The sequence below is a fragment of the Eschrichtius robustus genome, chromosome 9 (genome assembly GCF_028021215.1).
Source record: "Eschrichtius robustus isolate mEscRob2 chromosome 9, mEscRob2.pri, whole genome shotgun sequence".
Lineage (NCBI taxonomy): Eukaryota > Metazoa > Chordata > Mammalia > Artiodactyla > Eschrichtiidae > Eschrichtius > Eschrichtius robustus.
In genome coordinates, this window is record NC_090832.1 from 28894767 (window position 1) to 28917580 (window position 22814).

The following is a 22814-nucleotide window of genomic DNA, read 5'->3' on the forward strand; positions in this document are numbered from 1 at the left end:
AATTTTCATCTAGCGGGTAGGAGAAATGGAACGCAGTAAAGCAGCAGCAGTCATGCATATTGACCACAAGAGGGCGATGTTAAGTCATTTTCATGGTTTGCACGGTGCCTTTTGGTCTGTGCTCAGGTGTGACGACAGTATCTCACTTCATCAGGAGCACAGAATAACCTTGTCTGATGTCAGAGATTTAGGAATTGTCAGTGTTCAGTAGGAGAACACCATGGCCCAGCTGTGAGTGCCAGGCCAGCTTTTAGCTTTCAGAAGATCCCTTTTCTCTCTCTCACATTGAAACCACTTAAATATGTATTAGTAAATTAATGGTGAAATAAATGAAAAAAATGTGGCAGCACTATTTACAATAGCCAAGACATGGAAACAACCTAAATGTCCATTGACAGATGAATGGATAAAGAAGATGTGGTACATATACACAATGGAATATTACTTAGCCACAAAAAGAATGAAATAATGCCATTTGCAGCAACAGGGATGGACCTAGAGATTATCATACTGAGTGAAGTAAGTCAGACAAAGACAAGTATCATATGATATCGCTTATATGTGGAATCTAAAAAAATGATACAAGTGAACTTATTTACAAAACAGAAACAGACTCACAAAGAAAACAAACTTATGGTAACCAAAGGGGAAGGGGAGAGGGATAAATTGGGAATTTGGATTAACAGATACACACTACTATATATAAAATAGATAAGCAACAAAGTCCTACTGTGTAGCACAGGGAACTCTATATCTTGTAATAACCTATAAGGGAAGAGAATCTGAAAAAGAGTGTGTATATATATATGTATCATTTTGCTGTACACCTGAAACTAACACAACATTGTAAATCAACTATACTTCAATTTAAAAAAAAAACAAAACTTTTCCAGTCTTCTTTGTCTCTCACATTCCCTGATTAACCGTGACGCGGAGCATCCTTTCACACACTCATTAGCCCACTGTGTTCCCTTTGCTATGAGTTGCTTTTTCATATCCTTTGCTTACCTTTCTATGGGGTTGTTCATTTCTCTTACCAATTTGTAGAACTTCTTATATACATCATGGACATGAGTCCTGGGTGTGTTACATACATTGTATATAGTTTGGGCTGATACCGTCATCTTCATGGCACATCTGGGAAGATGTGGGCTGCGGTGGCAGCCCTAGTTTTAGGATGGACAGTTCAGCAACAAGGCAGCCAAGGCAGAGAGAAACTGGTGGGTGATGGAAAGAGAAAGTCTGCCTTCAGCCACCTCGGAGGGTGAGGGCAGTGATGCACTGAGGAAAAAGCACATGATTTGGAGACAAAAGGACCCTTACCAACTATGCAATTTTGGACAAATTCACCTCTCCGAGGACAAAAGAGGGGAAGTAATGACCTTTACTTTCTATAGGATTGTTGTATGGAATAAATGAGTAAATTCATGTGAAGACCTGCCTCAGGGCCTGGCACTTAATCAATGTTCGAGCAGTGAATAGTTTATAGTGTGAATCCAATAAAATGATACACACAGATGCCTTTTGACCATTTTAAAGGGCCATGAACACATAAGCTGATGTTTCTTTAACATATTATTATCCATTTCTCACAACGTACTGGACAGCTGTGAAATATTTGGGAACTCTCTTCATTCGGAGTTTGGAGACTGAAAAACTCTCGGAGAATGTCAGGTCACCTCCCACTTGCACTGATTGGCAGATGGGGTCACTGGGGCTGGAAGTGAGGAGGAGACTAAGTCAGGAGTCGGGAGAGTGGGGGGATAGCCTCCCTGAGCAACGCCAAGGGGAAGGGCAGGCATGTCCTCTCCTATGGCTGGAACAAGGGCCCTTTTGATGCTGGAAAATTTCATAGATGGGAAATTTTTACCTTGTAGCTCATACCTAGATTCCTATGATCCCTCTACAGGGGAAGTGTACTGCCGAGTGCCAAACAGTGGAAAAGAAGAGGTGAGTATATTCACTCAGAGAAGACTGAAATCTACTTTGCCTGTTGGTGATTTATGGTAACTTAATTTTCTGGGAGCAAAGGGGATTGAGAAATGGTGTAGGATTGTTAAACATTAGCAGAAGAAAGATTTTTAGTTCTAGGAAGGTTTATTTTGTAATTGGGTATATATGATACACGGCACCAATCTCAGGTTACCATATGCAGAAACAAATAATCCAGGTAGCCTAACACAAAGCCACAACTCACAGACATTCCTTGATGGGTGCCTAGTAAAAAGCATTATTTGTAAGAATGATCAGTATTACTAAGTGATCCTTTTTCTCAACCAAGTGTTGCCTAAATTTGCCATTATATTCATGGATTTCCAAAAAAGGCATTACTTCACAAAAATTAACAAAATTTTAAAACCCAGGGATTTATTTTATATTATCCTGTAATAATTCTTCATGTCTTCAAAATATCTAGTAAAGTAAAACCAATCATTTGAATGATGAAATGCAGAATCAAATTCCTGCATATTTTCGAAGTTAAATTTAACACTACTTTTTCTTACTCAAAGTACTTAATGGCGCACACATTAAAACTTCTTTTCAGTGATGTAGAATTAATATTATTGAGGAGTTTTGTAAAATATTTGAGACATATTTGATTAGTTATTGCACTGAGAGTATAAATATATTTGGGGTGATAAATGTGGCTGATGAATGTATACTCATCTAAATGGATTTATGCTCAAATTAAATGGATTTTAATTTATATTTTTAAGGCACAAAGAACTAGATTATTTAAAAGATAATTGTAGCCTTCATATGTAAATGAGTATTATATGCAAGGTTTTTTTAAAAAAAGAACTAAGCTATTCTTTCTCTACTGTTAATAATATTCTAAATCTGTCTTGCATTAAAAAAAAAACCTTTAGACTTTTGGATTAAAGTTTGCAAATATTGGCTAATTTGTTGGTTAAACTGTAACCTGCAATTTTGTTTGCTTCAAATGACCTGGGATAGATGTGGGAAATCCAGCTTTTCCAGCCCTCTTTGTCTCAGAGTCCTTTCCAAAGTAAAGTTAAAATGGACAAGTATGCCAAATTCAGGTGAAATATTTTCCGCAGCTAATGAATGGCTCAGCCCTTGCAGAAGAGAGAATGAGGGATGGATACACCTGCTCGCAGAGGAATAGATATTTTGGATTTCCCAGCAATCCAGCTTGCAAACATTCCATCTGATACCATAAATCCCAGGTTTTTCTGGCTTGAAAAATATGGTTACCATGCAAGCCACATGCCCAATTTCCCCAAAAGTCACTCACAGAAAGTGCTGCCAGTCTGTCAACAGGTCTCCCATTCATTCAGCGTTTGCTTTGTGCTGTGCATTCACTAAGCCATTGAACACAAATTGTCCCAAATCTGAGTCATAACCTATAAATAAGACTCTTATCATCATCCTTATTTTACAGATCACAGCATGCTTAGGTTAGTGGTCACACACACACTCGCAGTAGCATTTGCACTGTAGCATTGGGGTCCGACTGCCTGGCTTCAGAGATCAGCTGCACCGCTTAATACCTATGTTCTTGACCTACAGCTGAACCTCCCTGCGCCTCAGTCTCCTCATCTATAAAATGGGGATAATAATAATACCTACTTCAGAGTGTTGTTCTGAAGATTAAACAGACTGATATATGTAGAGCCCTTTGCATCTGGCATATAGTAAATGCTTTATAAGTATTATCTTTTGCTAATATTATTGTATGTAGTACATTATATGTGTTCTACATTAAATGGATGTAGGACATGTGACATAGGACAACTTAGAAAATATGACTGGACTTGAGTTTTCTGCTTTTCTAAAAGATCAGAGTTTTGCATCGACAACTGTAGGAAGATTAGATTTGACGTTGACTGCTGTAGGTAGGAACCCTCCTCTTGTTGACTGGCAGCAGGGCATCAACCATCAACTTTCCAGACATTTGTAATTAAAATGAGAATCCTTTTATACCTATTTTAGCTCAGCTGAAAGCGACTTTGTTCACATAAAGAAAACGAGAAGGCATGTAGATCCAATTTGGGATGATAGGGCAGTTGAATTGTCAGATCAGGTAATACAAGACAGATGCCGGAAGCTTGTGGAAAAAGATTCTGAGACTGAGCCTGGGTCCAGTGGTGGAAGAAAGCTGTGAGTGATTATAAGTGTCATGCATGTGAGAGAGGAGAAGGGAGAGACACAGCCTCTGGATTTGCCATCTCTGGAAAAGACATTGCTTAGACGTTTGCCTAAGAGGAGAAAGACAGCAGAAGCCCTGATAATTCATTCTGCCTCCATGAACTGGCTTTGCTGATACCTTCCTATACATTGTTTCCTTTTGGATTTAGCTCTAAAACCCCAGGTCCCCAAGCTATCTGTTCAACCCCAGATGCCCTCTTCTCCAACAGAGGACCTTTCCATTGGGCGGAGCCAGGCAGGGGACTGGACTGTGGTTATGCCATAGCAGGCCAGCCGTGGTCTTGGGAGCCACAGAGATCTGGGTTTGCATCCTGATTCTGCCACTTATTAGCTGTGTGACCTTTGGCAAATTACTTGAGCTCTCTGTGTTTCAGTTTCCTTATCTGTAAAACAGGCTTAGCAATACTCATGTTACAGAATTTTAAAAGGGATTTAATGAAATAATTTGTGTAAAGCATTTAGCACATTCCGTTATATATAAAAATTAGTCAATAAATAAATAATATGATCAGTCATTCCAAGTGAAAATGACAGTCCGGGATGTGATTTCAAAGAAACGTTTAGACTTTATCAAGTATGTCAAAAAGAGTTTAGAGATTCCATACATTAAGAGTTTAGAGATTCCATACATCTTAATTAAGTTTCCTTTCTCATATGATATTCAGAAATTTTCTATATTTTGAAATTATTGAAAACGTATACCTGCTACTCAAATAGATTCTCTTATCGCCACATTCTGGATACCTTGGTCAAAATGGAGCATTTTTCTTTTTTGGGGGTGCCCCGGCTTTGCTGGTCATATAAATACCACTTTGTGGGCGACTCAGTACTGGGAGTGTCGAATACTTGAAATTAGGCAGAAAAAACGTTAGGCATGTACGGACCTGTGGATTCTGGATTCATCCAACCCTCGGCAGCAACAGTCTAAGGCGACCCTCTTCCATTTGCTCCTCCGAGATCGAAGCCGCGGTGGAGGCCGCCAGAGCAGCTTTTCCGGGCTGGTCTTCCCGGAGCCCCCAGGAGCGCTCGCAGGTGCTGCAGCGGCTGGCGGATTTGCTGGAACAGTCCCTGGAGGAGCTGGCCCAGGCTGAATCCAGGGACCAAGGTGAGAGGCACCTGTGCCGGCCTCTTCCCTCTTTCCCATGCTCGCTGTCTCTAGCGGAGCCGGGGAAGTGCACGCACTATCTTCCTGGTGGTTCACATGCTCATTCCAGGTTGTCAGTTGATCTCTTGCCTCTTAACCGTGTGGATGGAACTCAGGACACTTTCTTCATGTTACCCCCACCCAGCCCCTTGGACCCATCACCTAGCCCACCCACGTGCTTCTCACGGCAGCGGTAGAGGATGGAAAGCCAAACCAGCCAAGGCCTCCGAAGGCCGAGGCTTGCAACTGGCCCGCTTCTGCTTCATTCTGATGGCCAAAGCAAGTCAAGGCCCAACGCAAGTTCAAGAGGCAGGGAAATAAATACACTGTATATTTGGTGGAGGGAACTGCAAAGATGTATGGCAAAGGGCATGGATATGGGGAGAGAGGAAGAATGAGGCCTGAGGGTGCAACCCTCCACTAGTTCTAAGTAGAGAGTTTCAAAGCAAATTTGTTTTTTTGTTTCTTTTCTTTTCACTACGTGATTCATTTATTATTTTTTAAATTTTAATTAATTATTTATTTATTTATTTTTGGCTGCGTTGTGTCTTCATTGCTGTGCGCGGGCTTTCTCTAGTTGCGGCGAGCGGGGGCTACTCTTCGTTGCGGTGCGCGGGCTTCTCATTGCGGTGGCTTCTCTTTGTTGCAGAGCACGGGCTCTAGGCTCACGGGCTTCAGTAGTTGTGGCATGATATTTATTTTTCAATTGAAGTATAGTTGATTTACAATATGTTAGTTTCAAGTGTACAGCACAGTGATTCAGATATATATATATATACATACACATATACATATACATGTGACAGCTCTTCAAATTATCTTATATATGTATGTATGTATGTATATATACATATATATGTTCTTTTTCAGATTCTTATTCCTTATAGGTTATTACAAGATATTGAATATAGTTCCTGTGCTACACAGTAGGTCCTTGTTGGTTATCTATTTTATATATAGTAGTGTGTATATGTTAATCCCAACCTCCTAATTTATCCCTCCCCCTCCTTTCCCCTTTGGTAAACGTAAGTTTGTTTTTTAAAAGCAAAGATGACTTGAAGAGCAGTCACACAGATTTTTAGAAAGATTTCTGATATGTTGGTCACTGTTCCACTCCCAACACAATTTCCCAATTTTTTAAACTGCTTCCCAGAAGTCAGGGTAATGGAGTAAATGTCTGTAAATCTTTGTAATGATAAAGATCTTAGAAAAGGCCAAGATCTTTTTAGTTTATATGCGGGCTGTAAAGCAGCCTAAAGTTAAGAAGCAGCCTGACTCCAAACCCTTAAGAAGAAAATGCTTCCTGACACTGCAGAGTCTCCCTGTATCACTAAAGATAACTAAGGAACAATCCATGTAAGCATATATCTAGGATGTGCATGGGGCACATGATGGGTGAGCAAGGGCCACACAGCATCCTGTGCCAGGTTCCCATCAGTGGTTCTGCCATGTGTCCATCTTAGTGACTCCACTGTGTGTTGAGGGGACAGTTAATATCATCACGTGCTTTTTTGGTGATGTGCAAATACAGCTGTCTTAACACCCATTATTCCAACCCCTCTGTAGCATGTCCAAAGCTTGGTGATTTTGAATTGAAAGAGCTGGTGTGGGTGAAGTGATAGCATCTGGTGAATTCCTGATGATAGCTATGAATTGTTCAGTCCACAAAACAAGATTATTTGACTCAACTCTAACCCCCTCTACTTCATCTTATAACCTCACATCTAATTGTTTCATAGTTTTATCAAACTATGATCAACGCTCTCTGTAACCAAGGAATGCGCATCCCAGACTGGAAGAAACAGAGGCTACTTCAGTGTGAGCTAGGATACGTGTGTGGTATTGCCTCCTCCCAGTCCGAGGTGAAGAACACTGACAGTGCCTTGTTGACTTCTTATAGGGAAAACCCTAACCCTGGCGAGAACCATGGACATTCCCCGGTCTGTACAGAACTTCCGGTTCTTCGCTTCCTCCATCCTGCACCACACGTCCGAGTGCACACAGATGGACCACCTGGGCTGTCTCCACTACACGGTGCGGACCCCCGTGGGCATCGGTAGGTGCTGCAGTGAAAGCCTGGACCACAGCTGCACGTAGAGTTGCTCAGTCAGCCCTGTAGAATTGATCTAAAGGAATAGACTTAAAAAAAAGGAAAGTAGAAATTTCTTCTACTTTATCTGAAATTTAATTGCCCTTAAAAATCCAATTCTAGTTTATTTCCTTTGTGTCAAATTCCTTAGTTATTCCTGGAATATTGTTCTGGAGGAATCACAGAAAAAAAGAATGATACTGATTATAAATTCACAATCCAGGACTTTTTGTCACTTGTAATTAAAAAAAAAAAATTATTTCCAGAGAGCGTTGTGGTTAAGATCATAGATTTTAGGTTATGTGTGGGGTAAATGATTTAACTTTTGTGTGCTTCAGTATCCTGAGATGGAAACTGGGAGGATGGTTTAATTTTATCTTTATATATCTTTATGTGAATTATGTAAATTAGTAAGTGTAGAGCACTTAGAACAGTGCCAGGTACATGGTAAATAAGCCTTGACTGGATTGTCTACTTCCCTCTTTCATTTCTCTGCTTCTTGCCCTTTAGAGGACATATAAATATCTGCAATAACTAAAAATGTCCACTAGATGTCACTGTTTCCTCTGAGGAAAAAAAACAACCACCGTCCATATTTTACTAGTTATATTTTATGATAGAATAAAAGAAGGTAAGTTAAAGGGGAAGAAAATGGAACATTTTACCTGAGCCCTTCAGAAATGGTATTTTCAAGGCATTATAAAAGCTCAAACCTCCTCCTAAGAAGTATGCTAGTACATTATGCTGCAAAAATATTATCCCCTAAAGAGCAGATTTTTCAGTGGGAAATTTAATAATGTAAACTATGTTTCACTTTCATAGCTCAGGATTGAGGGCAGAGTATAAAATAAGGTGAATCCATTTACTTATTCATAATGTAGGTTTTATTTTTACACGTTTTATGGTCAGAAGCCTAGGTGGTTTCAGAATGTTACATGGAGACCCACTGTAGATGTTGGTTCTGTTACTTACCCAGCAAACCTATCTGGTCAGGGTACAGATGAGAACCTAGAAAGATTTTTTTTTATTAAAAAATACTCTGGGTTAGCTAAAATGGATTTCACAGTCTCAGAACCTATTGCTCTTATTTTACAAAAAATTCTGAACAGCTTGAGATTTTCTGTCTCAATCCACAAGCGATTAGAAACAGAGATGGAGAAATTTAGAAGAAATAGTAGCTGGCCTGTTTGATAATGAGGAGGGAGAAGTTTAAACAGTGCAGAGATCAGTCTACAAATCTCAAAACTGATCACATTCTGAGAATGTTTAGGGAAAGGTGGCAGTCTTTTAGCCCCAGAACTTATATTGCTGTTGTTCATAAATATAATTGTAAGTCATCAAGAAAAGAGTAAACTGTACTACTGATTATAGTTTTAAAAGGTACAGCTGCTTGTAATACAGTTTAGAATTAGTTCCCTGAAGTTGGCTACAAAAGTTTGGGATTTTGGAAGAGTAAGCTGAAGTTTGGTGTAGCATGAAGGAGTTTTCATTCCTAAAGCCTGTCTGGCCCATCTGCTTTGAGGGGCATGTCATTGCTGGCAATGCTTCTGTTATCCTCTGTTAGCTGGTCTGATCAGTCCCTGGAATCTGCCCCTCTACTTGCTGACCTGGAAGATGGCTCCAGCGATCGCTGCTGGCAACACTGTGATAGCCAAGCCCAGCGAGCTGACTTCTGTGACCGCGTGGATGATGTGCAAACTTCTGGAGAAAGCAGGTAACCGGGAGATGGGGTTTAAGGGGGTGCACGCGGTTGGCTTTGGAGATGTATGTTTTGTAGGCTTCAGCCACCATAGGGTCACTGACATTTGAAAAGTTATTTTGGATAGAAATCTGCTCAGCACCGAAACAGATCCCAGGGACATCTCTGATTTTTTGTTTCCCTGATTCTCTTCTGAGAAATCCCCTTCGTCCACGGGGTTCGTGCCCACTGCTTCCTTTATTCATCCCGCAGGACAGCTCCTTCCTGCAGGGGCTCCACGGGCAGTCCCCTGAGCACAGGATAGCAGTACAGCAAACGGCTTAAAGAGCTTGATCAACTCAGACACCAGCCTGCCCCAGACAGTGTCTCCAATAGTCAGTTTAAATCCTACGTTTGAACCACAAGTGGATTTTGATGAAAAGAAGAATATTGCTAGGTACCTCTCTGGTTTGCACAGCTATAGAATGCCTAAGAGAAACAGCCCATGTTCAAGAGAATTGAATAGACACCCCTCAGTTTTCCCTGCATTTGGAACCACTGCTGAGATGCTGATTCACTATGGTTCCTTGTCCTCCTTCTGCTGATGGTTTGAAACGTGGAGGGTGTGTTCCCGGTTTCGCCTGGAGTGTTCAGCCGACACCGCACCAGGGTTGGAAGGTCGCAGGCAGGAGGCTCTAGCTTGTAACCCACAGGAAGCCCCTCACTGTTAGGCCCTCAGCTCATGTCTCTGCCCAGCCTGGGTGGGAATGATGGGCAGGTGGCAGGGAACAGGCTCTGTCAGCCTCTGCTGTGCTCGCTTCCTTCAAGCCCACAGAGGAGGTGTTGCTGGGCTCACTTAGATCCATAGAAGGGGTGGCTGGTAAGAGCCCGTCTCTCTCCTGGATGCCTTTTCTCTCAAAGCAAAAACATACACATTGGCTTCCAGGAAAGTTGAGCCAGTTCCTACCCCAGGGTTTAGATGACAGGTTAGATTGTGCCCGTTTAGGGAAGAGCATTGGGCCTCATGACCCTAGTTTAGCTGCCCATTTCCCTTGTATCCTATGGAGGAATGAGGCCACCCAGCCTAGGCCTTTGGGATGATGTCGATGGCTGCCCTAGGCCTCTGGAAGGTGCATGATATGGACATCCCTACCTCCCTCCTGTCCCAGAACGTGCCATCCCTCCCTTACAAAAGGGACCGCATTCTATCCCTTTCTTTGCAAAATTGAATCTCTAGTATCTGCAAAGGTCCAAGGTGTTTTTCTTCCCTGCCTCCTGACTGCCGGTTCCCTGGTGTGAGATAGAAGTGGGGCCTCCGCTCTGCTTTCATCCTGTGTTGGATACACAGGGAGCTGGGGAGGGTGCCACAGAGCCGTGTTCCAGAGACCACTCACTCCTAAAATCAGCTACATCTTTTTTATTTTAATTAATTAATTATTTATTTTTGGCTGTGTTGGGTCTTCGTTTCTGTGCGAGGGCTTTCTCTAGTTGTGGCAAGCGGGGGCCACTCTTCATCGTGGTGCGCGGGCCTCTCACTATCACGGCCTCTCTTGTTGCGGAGCACAGGCTCCAGACGCGCAGGCTTAGTAGTTGTGGCTCACGGGCCTAGTTGCTCCGCGGCATGTGGGATCTTCCCAGACCAGGGCTCGAACGCGTGTCCCCTGCATTAGCAGGCAGATTCTCAACCACTGCGCCACCAGGGAAGCCCCTCAGCTACATCTTGATCTATGGTGATTTCTCTTTTCTAATCACCCTCTTCTTTCATATAGCCCAGAACCTGGTCTGCATGAGAGTTTTATGTTTCCATTTATTTACCCAGCATTGCTCTTATTCTTGTGAATGAATAAACCTATTGTACCAAAACAGTCCTTCCCTCCCTCCCATCCCCGCTCCCTCCCTGGGCTGGCTTTGCCAAACTTTCCTCCTCCAACAAACACTGAGAGTATGATGGTCCAGTTGCCCCTGACATGAGCCCTCAGTTTCTCCACTGGGATTGGGAGGGAGTGTGAATTACATCACTTAATTCTGCTTTAGAGCACTCTAAGAGAAGCTTGCAATAGTGTAAGAAAAGAAAGCTAAAACGACCTGCTAAGGCATTCTGGGTATTTCGACAGCTAGCTCCTCTAGTCCGGGGCATTCAAACAGACTTGGTAAATGAACTTCCTTCGAAATAAAATCATCGAATATTTATATAGGTACACCATGAATACCTCTTTGGGAGCCCTAAAATATTTGGTTTTTTCCCTTGGGGGCACCAAACGTTTGCTCTCATTCCTGAAGTGTCCACTGACGGCAGATTTCTGGCCCTTCCTATTAATTTTGGTTCTGCTCTATTTAAGCTTAAAATTTTCCTCGTCGTGACCCAGGCACATCCTGGCACTGGAGGGGCTTCCTTCCCTTTGCTGTCTCTTAGCCACCTACTCTGAGTTTTACTGAATTGTTATTTGCCAATTAAACTGCCTTCTTTCTCTTATAACCAGAATCTTTTAAGGGTAGAAGGCAGATTTATCTAGAAAAATTTCATTAGTGTCTGGATCAAATGGCAAAATGGTTCTGAGAAATACTGGCCGGTAGATAGCTCTTAACTTATTAACATTGGAGCTCAAGGAAACGTAATCAATCAATGTATTAATACGACGTACCTCACAGAGCTGTTGGGAGATCTAAAAGGTGTAGCCCACTTACAGCAATGACCAACCCACAGGAAGTACCCAATAAATGTGAGCGTTTACTGGTACTCTTTAAAAGTTTTATTTTTATTTTTTACTCTCATAAAAATTATTTTAATAGCATACATATGTAGCATTATATCTTCTTTTTCATTAACTTATTTATTCATTTATTTATTAATAGATCTTTATGGGAGTATAATTGCTTCACAACACTGCATTAGCTTCTGTTGTACACCAAAGTGAATCAGCCATATGCATACGTGTGTCCCCATATGCCCTCCCTCTTGAGCCTCCCTCCCACCCTCCCTATCCCACCCCTCTAGGTCATCGCAAAGCACTGAGATGATCTCTCTGTGTTATGCTGCTGCTTCCCACTAGCTATCTATTTTACATTTGGTAGTGTATGTATGTCGATGCTACCCTCACTTTGCCCCAGCTTTCCCCTCCCACCCCGTGTCCTCAAGTCCATTCTCTATGTCTACATCTTTATTCCTGCCCTGCAACTAGGTTCATCAGTACCTTTTTTTTTTTTTTTTTTTTAGATTCCATATATATGCGTTAGCATACGGTATTTGTTTTTTTCTCTTTCTGACTCACTTCATTCTGTATGACAGACTCTAGGTCCATCCACCTCACTACAAATAACTCAGTTTCATTTCTGTTTATGGCTGAGTAATATTCCATTGTATATATGTGCCACATCTTCTTTATCCATTCATCTGTTGATAGACACTTAGGTTGCTTCCATGTCCTGGCTATTGTAAATAGAGCTGCAATGAACAATGTGGTACATGACTCTTTCAGAATTATGGTTTTCTCAGGGTATATGCCCAGTAGTAGGATTGCTGGGTCACATGGTAGTTCTATTTGTAGTTTTCTAAGGAACCTCCCTACTGTTCTCCATAGTGGCTGTATCAATTGACATTCCCACCAACAGTGCAGGAGGGTTCCCTTTTCACCACACCCTTTCCAGCATTTATTGTTTCCAGATTTTTTTGATAATGGCTATCATTAATTTATTTTAAATGTGATGCGTTAACAAAAATTTTTTTAACGGGTATTCATTCTATATGGCAAAGTAGGCCATGGCACAGTGGATACGATGAAAGGCAAAACACAGACCCCATGTCTGCCCTTAGCTGGAGAACCTTCTAGTGGTCGATGTGTAATGAACAGGAAAATCCATAAAACACATAAATGAATACAGGCAGATATGGAGCAGTAGAGTTTTGTGATAGAAAAGATTGGGGCACCTACTTGGGGGTGTTCTGGGTCAGTCAGTCTTAGAGGGTGATGGTGCATCCATATCATGGGGAGCCGGACCTTCAACTCAAGACTCACCTTCCTGGGGGAGCCCTCCCTCACTCCCCTGGGCTGAGGTAGTCAGTCTCTTCTCTGGCTTCTTTAGTGCATGAATGCTCCCTCTTCTTCACATTTGCCCACTGAACTGTGAGTCGCAGATGCCAGCTTGGAGCAGGGCTCTTCTCCCTCCTGGGGCCCGACCTGCCTGAGGATGTATTTGTATCTTCAGCCCCTGAGGCCCAGTCAATACTATGGCATGAAATATATAGAATGTTCCACGCTGCACTTTTCTAGGACAAAGCCCCCGGAGAAATCCCACCCGGGGTATAGCATAGGCAGAGGTGATGCTCTAGTCCTTGTTTTGCTATTGAACCAGAGACAGCCGTTAACATTCCCTCCCAACCCCATTCACGCCGTTGAACTTCGAAGGAGAATCTCCATGTAACCTGAAGCCCTCGACATACTGAGAGAATCACTGAAACCGATACTGCTTCCCATCCAGGTGTTCCACCAGGTGTGGTAAATATTGTGTTTGGAGTGGGGCCCAGGGTAGGCGAGGCCCTGGTGTCCCACCCGGAGGTGCCCCTCATCTCCTTCACTGGGAGCCAGCCCACGGCCCAGCGGATCACACAGCTGAGTGCTCCCCACTGCAAGAAGCTCTCGCTGGAGCTGGGGGGCAAGAATCCTGCCATCGTCTTTGAAGATGCCAACCTGGAAGAGTGTGTCCCCACCACAGTCAGGTCCAGCTTTGCCAACCAGGTATGTCCTCTGGGTTTTTTCTTCCCCTTTGTTTATTTGCTTGTTTTTAACTCAGTAGCCCTGTCAAGCTGGATCCGTTGCATCACAGTGCAAAACTGGGGTGAGTAAGTCAATCCAGGACTATTTCAGTGCAAGGAGAATGGTTACATTGTGTTACTCCATTGACTATCTGTTCAATCATAATGTCACTCAGAAGCCTTGTGGCGTCTCCTGTGCAGCAAACTCCTCTTCTTGAGTTACACGGCTTTTATCGGGTGATGACTTCTTTTTTGCTTCTCCAAGCTTCCCCATTCCTTTATTTATAGTTTTCCCAGTCTTTTCCTGCTGTCCAGGTGTCCTAGCTCCTGGAAACCTTATTATCCCTCCCCAAAGCATCCCAAATGCATTCGCACACTTAGAAATAAATACCTGAACCAGTCTCAAGCAAGTTTCTTAACTTAACGTCATGGAGGAGCCTTGGGCAACTTTGTTTCTCCTGATTGTTGAATGGGTTGTTGTGAAGATGAAATATCAATGTGATGAAAATATTTATTTATGCATATATGTACAATCATACATACACAATACTGACAAGTCCAGAATGTGGTTTGTAAACTATTAGATGTTATGTTCAAATGATGATAAGGATGATTTTTCACTCAGAAATCTGTTAGCGCCTCTCCCTGGAACACTCAGTACCTCTACTTGGATGTCCAGTAGCATCTGAAACTTAACCTGTGCAGAGCAGAACTCTTGATTCCCCTCCCTCTCCTTTCCCTGCGGTACCTCTGCTCTCCCCGCCTTGTGTTTGCCTCTCCAGGGAAGAGACTACCATCCACTCTGAGACTCAGGCCCCAAATCTGGGACTCATCCTTGTTCTTACTTTCTCTTTTCCTTATACCTCACTAATCCACCAACAGGTCCTGTTAGTTCTATCTTTAAAATCTATCCGGAATCCTATCACTTCTCCAGAGCATCTATGCCAGTTTCCTTACACTTTTGGGGTCCCATGCCCCTTTAAGAATTTGTTAACCTCAGTGGACTCCTATCACTTTTCTCATCTCCATTGATCCTGCCTGGTCCAAGCTACCTCCACTTGTCTGAATGTCTGAAAAGCTCTCTTAGCATTCCCCTCTTCCCACTCTCATTCTCTCCAATTCTATTCTCCACACAGCTGCCAGAATGATCATTTTAAAATGTAAGTCCGATCCCATCGTCTTGCTGCTTAAAGCCTTCCATGGTCCTTTCATGATACTGCAGATAAAATGCAAGCTCTCTGTGAGTCTATGAGCCTTTAAGACCCTGTGTGATGTTGCCTCGCTCCTCACCGCCTGCCTTCGTCTTCTACATCCCTCTGACCCCTGTCCCTGCCTCCATCCCCACCCTCAGCCCCACTCACCTTCCTGCCTTTCCTCACACACTCCAAGCTCATTCCTGTGGCAGGTCCTTTACATTTACTGCTGAGAATTCTCTTCCTTCAGATCTTCATCCATCCAGCTCCTTCACGTCAATCAAGGGTCAGTTCAAATATCCCCTGTTCACCAGTGCCTTCCAGGACTCCCTTTAATAAAAGGGAGTAAAAGCTGCACCCCCCCCCCCATTATTTTCTATTCTCATTCTCTGCTTAGTTTTCTTGTATTGTTTTGGTCACAACCTGAAGTTATATTGTTCATTGAGCTGTACTTGTGCTATTGCCTGTCTTCCCCATAAGACAGTGCATTCCACATGGTGAAACTTCATCTTGTTTACCACTGTCTCCCATTGTACAGACCAGTGCCTGATACGTGACAGGTGTTCAGAAGTGCAGGGTGATCTATCCATGAAGGAGTGGGCCCTGCTGTTTTGTCATTGTCCTCATGTGTCATTCTTGGCAGGGTGAAATTTGCCTCTGCACCAGCAGGATCTTTGTCCAGAAGAGCATCTATAGTGAATTTTTAAAGAGGTTTGTAGAAGCTACCAGAATGTGGAAAGTTGGCATTCCCTCTGACCCATCAGCCGACATGGGAGCTCTGATCAGTAAAGCTCATTTGGAGAAAGTAAGTAAATCCCTGTGTGTAAGTTACAGAAAGAGAGTTCTTATTTTGAGAGGAGCTCAGCGCGAGGCATAACACCATCTGTGCTTTGAAATACTGTTGATTACTACCCTATTTTTTAATAATTATGATCTGTGGGAAATTGTCTCTGGATACAGAGTCTGAAAATGTTAGAGATGAATACACAAATGTAGTCCAGGTTAAAGCAGCATCTACGTGAAATAAATGAACTTGAGAAGTCAGGAAAGAGATGCCACCAGTAGAGTGAGGAAGGCAAATTGCAGAGAATAAAGGTCAGGTGATGGGAATGATGTGGGCTGAGAGTGGCAGGGATTTCCACCGGTAGATGTTCCCAGTCAGTCCCCAGGCAGTAAGGTTCTGCCTCTGGCTTACAGCAAACGGGAGTCCAGAAGTACGAATCCAATCCAAATGATGCGGCCCTTCGTTGGTGGGGTGACTTGTTGGGGGGACCTCCGTGGGAGAAGCCATTGATGTTCTCTGGATGGCTTATGGAATTTGGGTCTTCAAGGTCATTTTAATTCATTACCTGATGGGACTCCCAAAATAAGTCATAGAATTTCAGAGCTAAAAAGACCTCATTTTCAGCTGTAGTAACTCAGGCCAACCAAGGGTAATGGTAATACACCCCTATCAGTTAACCAGTGAGGGACAGAACCTTTACTTAAGTTTGAAGAACTCTCTGACCCTGCACAGATTTGGTAGACTTACTACGCTTTAACTTTTACCTTCGCTGTAGTGTGGAGCACAGATGCCCGTAGGTGGGAAGGTGTAGTCTCAGTCTTGCTGGTCTCTTCTTATTTGTTTTCTCAGTAAAATGGGAAGCAGGGTGAGGAGGGGAGATGGTGTTGAAGGTTTCAAGAAGGAGGAAAAGGTGTGAGATAGTCTTGCAGGAGATCAGGAGAGAGAATGGGCTTCGAAGTGACCGTGTTGTCGCCGGGGCAGCTCCAAGGGCTCACCTGGAGCTGTGATCATTTATGATCACATTAAATAAATATGTGGTCATTTATTTAAAGTGAGACCGGCCAGCATGACTGTGTTTTCCTCCAGTCAAATTCACCTACAAGACTGCAGGCACATGGGCAGCCATCCCCAGAGTGCCTGTGGTGGACCCACAGTTGTGGATGTTCCCACCCTCGTGGAGTGAGGCATCACCAGGTGCAAGAGGCTCCCTTGTCCTCCCTTATCTGGCTGTTCTAGACACATGTGTGCTACCTGCCCACACATGCAAATAAGTGGTGAAAAATAACCTCCTGCATGTTCCCGAATGCTTTCTGTGGCACAGAATTAACTTCCCAGAAGCATCTTCCAGTAGACTCAGGCCATGGTGTCATCTAAGGTCCCCTTTGCAATTCACCATTCACCTGAGACTCAAAGTTCTCTTTATCAACTCAGCAGAGAAACTGTTCTTCCATCGTGGGCACTGTTATAATAACTATTTAAGTTCCCCAGTGAGGGGAGGTGTATCAGTGAAACAAATCAAAGTATTTGACTTTCCTGTAGCAGTTGAAAGATTTGTAGCCCCCTGTCTTTTGTGTGTGAGAGAAACTGTCTCACACACACTGTCTTTTGTGTGTGAGAGAAACTGGTGCCATTCATTGACTCCTATTGGTGGTTAGGGCTTTTCTCTGTTGTACTCTGAGTATTTGTCCCTTTTTCCCCACATAGTGAACTTGGGTCAAATACAGGCTCACCAGGTTTCAATGTATTGTAACGCCTGTGGGCTTTAATACAATATTTGTGATGCTCAGCGTATCCCTGCTGGCCCAAAGGGGCCCTCTCTTTAGCCTGCCCCCCCAGTGCCCTCCTGAGCTCCAGCACAGGCCCTCCCGGAAGCATTTCTGCTCTCTGACAGCAAGCAGCCTCAGGCCATGTGAGTTGTTCTGCCCCACACGGGCAACAGGACCTCTGTCTACTGAGCCCTGGTTCCTTTCAGTGGAGAATGGTAATCAAGGTCCTGTGGGTGCCCCTTAGATGATGCCCCACGATAACGAGACAGCCAAGAGGATGTGACTTAAAGCCCGGTTGTGCTGAGCTCATACGCTGCCCTTTTAAGAAGTCCATCTCGGAAAGATGGTAGTTCATCACAGAAAGCTCCACGGTTCTGTTGCTTCTAAGGGGGAAGATTTTGCACGGTGTTAAAAATAGTTTTTCATTGTTACAAACTTAAAAATAGTGTTTATCATAAGCCATTTATTTTTATTTTTTAAGGAAGAACAATAAAGATGGTATTTCCATTATCCCACCACACATAGAGCTTCGGGTACCTGTGGGGTTTCCCTTGGGCTGTGGTCCTATAGGTAGATCCCTCCTCTCAGCTCTGCTCACGGTCCCCGCCCCCTCCCCAGTATAGAGTCTCAGAACCATCCTGCTGTGGCTCAGAGGGTCCCTGGACACCTGCCATCCTTACTACTCCGCCCAGAACACATGTGTCTGGATGCAAGGAGTCACAGCTTTACCCTCTGGGTCTCTCACTAGGTGGGCCCCTGATGGGGGGCTTTCAGCTCAGGTCTTGTGAGGAAGCCCTAGGTGTCTCTGCCCTTTGAGAGGGAGCCAATGGAAGCAGCTTGGGAAGTGTATGTGTGTCTTTTTCAGGCTGTGACTCTTTTCAGTTCAGTGTGCCAAACCGTGATCTGGGATCAAGGCAGCAGCAGGCACACTCCACTGGCAGTGGTCTTTCCTCGCCTTTCGCCAGGAAGCTTTGGGGTCTGCGAGCCAAGGAAGGGCCGGCTGCCATCTTTGCATTCCACCCCTCCTCTTCTGCAGTAGGTCTCTGTCTTCTCCAAATCACATTAAGGGACTTCCCTGGCGGTCCAGTGGTTAAGACTCTGTGCTTCCACCGCAGGGGGCACGGGTTTGATCCCTGGTCACCTGGTTGGGAACTAAGATCCTGCATGCCGTGCACAGCCAAAAATAAATGAATGAATGAATAAATAAATAAATCAAATTAGCCACGGGATCTTTGTTTCCATCCTGTGGGATTGCAGTGACAGAAGAATCCAGCTAGAGGCTGTGACAGTTGTTTTGTAATGGCCAAGGGCTCCTAAGTGCAAGTGTGACTTCGTAGGTTCCCAGGACGGCAGCACGGACCCACAGGAAATGGCAGGTGATTCTATCCTCAGGGAATGCAGAAAAATCTCCCTTGCCTATTTCACAGGGTTGCTTTTTGTTTTCATTTTTGTTTTTCTTTTGACTCTCCAGAATCCTTCCCTGCTTGACTGTCTGGAGAATCTGGCTCTAGGCCAGCCTTCCAAAGATGCAAATAACCAGAGGGAGAGAATCCTTGAGTGTTGACAGTGAGGCGGGGGGAAGCACAGAGGAAGTTCACGGGTATATCCCCCAATAAGGCCAGGCTTCAGGTCTAACTAAGGTCCACTCTTGCGGTTTCCCGTCCTCCTCTGTCAGTTAACCCCGCACCCCGACATACACAGTGGGGAACATCCCTGAAGTCTCTTAGCTCGTGAGTGTCAGATCGTGCGTTATATCATCATCATCATCACCATCACCAGCAACATCAACACAAACGACAGCAGCTGACTTTCAAAAGACTTACTATGTGTCAGGTATCACACTAAGTATTTTACATATATTATTTTATTTAGTCCTCTCAAGAACCCTATGAATAGGTGGCACAGTCAATCCCATTTTTCCAGTGAGGAAATTGAGGCATAGAGCTTTTTTTTTTTTTAATTTATTTTTGGCTGCATTGGGTCTTCGTTACTGCGTGTGGGCTTTTCTCTAGTTGTGGCTAGTGGGAGCTACTCTTCGTTGTGGTGTGCGGGCTTCTCATTGCGGTGGCTTCTCTTTGTTGCGGAGCATGGGCTCTAGGCGTGCGGGCTTCAGTAGTTGTGGCACATGGGCTCGGTAGCTGTGGCTCGCGGGCTCTAGAGCGCAGGCTCAGTAGTTGTGGCGTGCGGGCTTAGTTGCTCTGCGGCATGTGGGATCTTCCCAGACCAGGACTCGAAGCCGTGTCCCCTGCACTGGCAGATGGATTCTTAACCACTGTGCCACCAGGGAAGTCCAGGCGTAGAGTAATTAAAATCCCTCAGCTGGTAAGTGGAGGAACTGGGATTTGAGCACTGCTGTGCTCCCGAGCCCACTCTTCTAACCTCTATGCTTTGATTTTATGGCCAAAACTATTCAATATTAAGTGCTAACTACTCTCTGCTCTCTCCTCTCAAGAAAAGGTTTTATAAGAATATTTCATTGCATTTTATAGCACATTAACAGTTACAAAGTGGTTTTCCTGGGCTGCAAGTGTAGATATCATTGTGTCATCCAGTGATACTTTCTCTAGAAAAGAAATTCAGTTTAGTGTGTAATTTATATGTCAAATAATTTGATAAGTTCACAATTTGAAAACTGACACTTCTGGTATTTTATTATCCCAAGAGCTTCAAAGAGAGAATCATGTAATTTTGTTTAGACATAATCATCTAAAACCAGAGCGCTCCTTGCACGGTTTGAATCACTGATAAAAGTTCTGGCTCTGCATCCAGCAGGGGCCTCTGGAGACTCACGTGCACTCGCCTTGTTCACACAGGATGCTGCCTCTGGCATCTTTTAATTAATGTGACCGGGTTGCTTCAAAAGAGCAAGAGAGTTGGGGAAGGAAAAGTCCAGATCTATTGTGGACTCTACCCACAAACTCAACGAGAGCTTTTCTGGGAAAGCTTTGAGATCATTGTTCATGTTGGGGAGGAGGAATAGTGGAGAATATAAAGCTCTACCAAATGCTCTATTTTTCAAATGTCTTTGACTTCATGGCTTATCAAGTGTTCTATAAACTGAAGCAAAATGAATAATGAGACAACATTATCTTTTTATTTTTACATGGCAAACATATAGCTCTACAATGAATATAGTTCCACCATGGAGTACTAATCTGATACTGGGGCAGAATGCTCAGATAGATAAATGATAATCCGTAGGATTCCAAAATATCATTCCAAACTTTACCCTGCCTTTGATGTACTATTTGACTGTTGTTTTAGACTTTTAATTTTGGGGATTACTTTTCTACTTCTCCTATGCTTATAACGCCCCTCAAGGGTAGAAGAGTGTATCATTGTGACTTCAACAACATTTTCAAATATAAATAGATATACCATTATTATAATGAGTCATTTCTATAACCAATATTAAAAACCATCTGTCATTATCTCCGAGTCACTGGGTCAACTTATTACATAATTTATTTCCCATTATTGTGAGCTTTACTCTATTACCTAGATATATTTTCACAATATAATCAGTGCTGAGATGAGACATTAGAAATTATTTGTTCTGGAAGCTCAGCTATTGAAGGGCACCCTGGCCTTTAATTAAGTCTTATACACCATTCAACTTCCCATTTTCTGCAAAGGACATAGTCTCCCCAAAAGTGAGAAAATATTAGTCTGTGTGTTTAACTACTGAATATACCTGAGTGTGAGTTCTAGCTTTACTGTTTATTATCCGTTTGAACCCTCTACCCTTTCTGAGGCTCAACTATATAATCAGCAAATAGGGGCTAATAATACACAGTTAATAGTTTTGAGAGAATTATGTGAGAATGTGAGAAAAGCATTTATCTGCATGCCTAGCACTTAGACATTAAATAAAAAACTCTCCTCCTCTTACCTATGAGGGCTGAATGCCCAGATAATAGTTAGAGCACTTCTGCACTCAGGCTTACTTAGCAGCTGAGTGAAAATATAATCAACGTTAGATTTTGGGGGGGAATGACCTTATACATCTTGATGCTTCAAAAATATTGAATTTTCTCTGCTTTGTGTGAAGACAAACGATAAGTTGTTTTTTACCTCTCCAGGTCAGAAGTTACATCAAGAAAGCTCGCATGGAAGGGGCCCAAATTCTGTGTGGTGAGGGAGTGGATAAGTTAAACCTCCCCCCCAGGAATCAAGCAGGGTACTTCATGCTTCCCACGGTGATAACAGACATTAAGGACGAGTCCTGCTGCATGAAGGAAGAGATATTTGGTCCAGTGACGTGTGTCGTCCCCTTCGATAGTGAAGAGGAAGTGATTCAAAGAGCCAACAGCGTTAAATATGGACTGGCCGCCACGGTGTGGTCAGGCAACGTGGGGCGTGTCCACCGGGTGGCCAAGAAGTTACAGTCAGGCTTGGTCTGGACCAACTGCTGGCTCATCAGAGAGCTGAACCTGCCTTTCGGGGGGATGAAGAGTTCTGGGGTGGGTAGAGAAGGAGCCAAGGACTCTTATGAATTCTTCACTGAAATCAAAACCATCACCATTAAACACTGACCTTGGCCAATGGAGAAGCTGTTACGATTGATGCCTGGCTGCGGAGAATCAGTCGTCCAGTGTGGTGAACGGAATTCCTGGCATAAATTTCAGCCATATCTTGACTCAGCAGAAGGTTATCTCTATAGCTTATCCTCTGTACTTAGTATTTTTACCCTCTGGTGAAGAGATGCTGTCTCTTTTCAATGAAGAGTTGAAGAATAGGAAGGCACAAAAAGGAAGCCAGACAACGATCAGGCTCCTCTTAACTTGTGTCTTCACAGTATGTTTTCATCATTTTGATAAAATTCTTGGAAATTCACAGATAACCAGATTTATTTTTTTCAATTGCAAGTATATGGTAAAAAAAAAAAAAAAAATCTACAAAACCAAGAGAAACAAATCACCATAATTTCTACCTTTGGGGAGATTGTAGGGATTGTCTCCCCATCCATCAGACACGGGCATGGCTCACTGGTAATTGACTGTACCTCATTATGCAAGGGGGCCGTGAATGTTGATGATGTACTTTACATGGGGTTTGTCAGAGCAGGCATATAAGGTAGGTCTCACTAAATATATCTGTATAAGGACAAAGAAGAATAAAATAACTACTACTTTTGGAGGAAACTTAGAACAAGGAGAGTTTGATCCATTCCTACTATGGAGTCTAATCAATTCCAATTCTTAGTGTATGTATCTCAGGAGACTTAAAATTTACTA

The 22814-nt window shown here is 43.3% G+C and overlaps 1 protein-coding gene across 1 annotated transcript; it reads left to right on the plus strand.

Moving 5' to 3' along the window:
• Window positions 1-1746: 1746 nt before the first annotated feature.
• Window positions 1747-22541, plus strand: ALDH8A1 (aldehyde dehydrogenase 8 family member A1). Its single transcript, XM_068551088.1, has 7 exons — window positions 1747-1950; window positions 5131-5278; window positions 7218-7373; window positions 8971-9120; window positions 13561-13817; window positions 15671-15832; window positions 21660-22541. The coding sequence occupies exons 1-7, from the start codon at window positions 1801-1803 to the stop codon at window positions 22110-22112; spliced, it is 1476 nt and encodes a 491-aa protein (XP_068407189.1). The 5' UTR covers window positions 1747-1800; the 3' UTR covers window positions 22113-22541.
• Window positions 22542-22814: the final 273 nt, after the last annotated feature.